General features: G+C 68.5%; 1 protein-coding gene across 1 annotated transcript in view; it reads right to left on the reverse strand.

Annotated features, from left to right (window-relative positions):
• Positions 1–1,470: 1,470 nt before the first annotated feature.
• The window catches only part of SLC22A18 (solute carrier family 22, member 18), a 20,483-nt gene continuing 20,144 nt past the window's right edge, over positions 1,471–1,809 (reverse strand). Inside the window, exon 9 of the mRNA XM_012734326.1 lies at positions 1,471–1,694. Within this exon, the coding sequence (XP_012589780.1) occupies positions 1,507–1,694 (188 nt within the window). The 3' untranslated portion in view covers positions 1,471–1,506. The remainder of the gene's footprint in view (positions 1,695–1,809) is intronic.

Consider the following 1,809-nt stretch of genomic DNA (forward strand, 5'->3'; position numbering starts at 1 on the left):
CCACGCCAGGACAGAGCCCGGCCCAGGGGCTGTGCCCCGGAGGAGGACCCCACCCGCCGAGCCGCGGAGCCTCGCCCCGCTGCGCGGGCGCATTAAATTATTGATATCTATGTATTTATTTTAATGACTATTTTTGGACAAATCACGCTTTAATATTTTGTTTTTACGTCAGTGTGTCCCAATAAACTTCGACCGGTCCCTTTTCTACCTGCTGTGTGGCGTTCCTGCGGGAGGGTGTGGGTTGTAGGGTCAGCAGGGGCCAGCGTGGCCAGCGGGGGCGGCGGGACCACTCCCTTCTGCCCAGCAGCCGGGCGGAGGCCAGGAAGGGCTCCACCCTGGCTGACTTCCGATCCAGGGTGTGGGTGTGACCTGGGGTGGTGTGAGCTGGGGTGACGCCTCACTGGGGCTCTGCCAACTGCCCCACTGGGGTCCAGCAGTGACCCATGTGGGCTGCCCCTCCCACAGCCTCCCGGAAGGGGCCCTCGCGCCTCTGCCTGCCCGCCCCTCGTTTTAAGATTTATCTATGAACACAAGACCTGGGGTGCAGGTCAGAGGTGGGGGGGCGCGGGTGAGAGGACTCACCAGACAGAGTGGGGCGCAGAACAGGCGGATCCCCTGAAACCTGCCGCTGAGCGGGCAGCCGGGAGACAGGAGGGGCCTGTGCCCCGCGGGTCCCTCCCAGGCCGGGGGTCAGAGCTGCACTTCGACCCCTGCGCCACCAGGGAGGGCCGTGCCTGCCCCCCTGGACCCACCCCTGGCTGCCCACGGCAGCCGTGTGTCCTGCTGCCAGGCAGGGCGAGGAGTCCGTGCGTCCAGGGCGGGCTGGCGCTGTGGTGCCGACTCCGTCATCTGGATAAATGACCAAGGACGGGGGGAGGCCGAATCTGGCCGGATCCGGCCTGAGCTCTGGGCCCGGGCTGCCCGGGGTCCCCCCACCCCCGGTTGGGACCCTGGATCTGGGCTTGGAGCTGCTGGGCTCTGAAAGTCCCTTGGAATCATGGTGGCCTGGGGTGAGGGACTCGGGCATCTGAGACTGACCGGTCAGGACGCACGCCGGCGCCTCTGGCGTCCCTGGCGCCCCTGGGGCTCAGTGCTCCCCGCTCTCAGGCCCCACTGCCTAGGCCCCCCCCGGGGCTCCCCACACAGAGTGAGGGGCTCTTTTCCGAGACCTCGAGTTCTTGTGTTTTGAACCGTGCCGGTCAGGACCGCCAGGAAAGGGGCGTGAGCGTGGAGGGGCTTGCGCCCAGCCAGGCTGCGGTCAGCGGGGGGCAGAGGCGGGCGCCCCTCCGCTGGTCCGTTGGTGGGTGGCCGGCGCACAGCCCGCGCCCACAGGGCCAAGGCGGGCGGTTCCGCCCTCCCCGGAGCGCCCCCAGGAAGACGTCCAGCCTCGGACGCGCCATCCTCACCCGGGCCCCCCACCCCGCGAGACCCCCCACAGGAGCTCTGAGGCATCAGGCAGGAGAGGCTCCAGGGAGTTTATTGCCAGTCTGTGCCCCGAGGCGGCCATCACTGGACTTTGTCCATCTTCTGGAACACAGGCTGCCTCCAGAGGGCCAGGAGCACCAGGAAGTTGACGGCAAACTGCACGTGGCCGAAGACGGAGACGCCAAAGCTCCGGTACAGGAGGCCGCCCAGGGTGGGCCCCAGGGTGCGGGTCAGCGGCTGCACCGTGGCGCAGAGGCCCAGCATGGTCCCTGTGGGGCGGCAGGCGGCAGCGTCCTGGGCTCCCTCCCCGGCCGCCCCTGTCTCCCACTGCCCCAGCTCTGCCCATGCGTCCGCTCCCTGCTGACCAGCCGGCGGGCAGGCAGG

Source organism: Condylura cristata, unplaced genomic scaffold, assembly GCF_000260355.1.
Source record: "Condylura cristata isolate star-nosed mole 26May11 unplaced genomic scaffold, ConCri1.0 scaffold00054, whole genome shotgun sequence".
NCBI classification, from domain to species: Eukaryota; Metazoa; Chordata; class Mammalia; order Eulipotyphla; family Talpidae; genus Condylura; species Condylura cristata.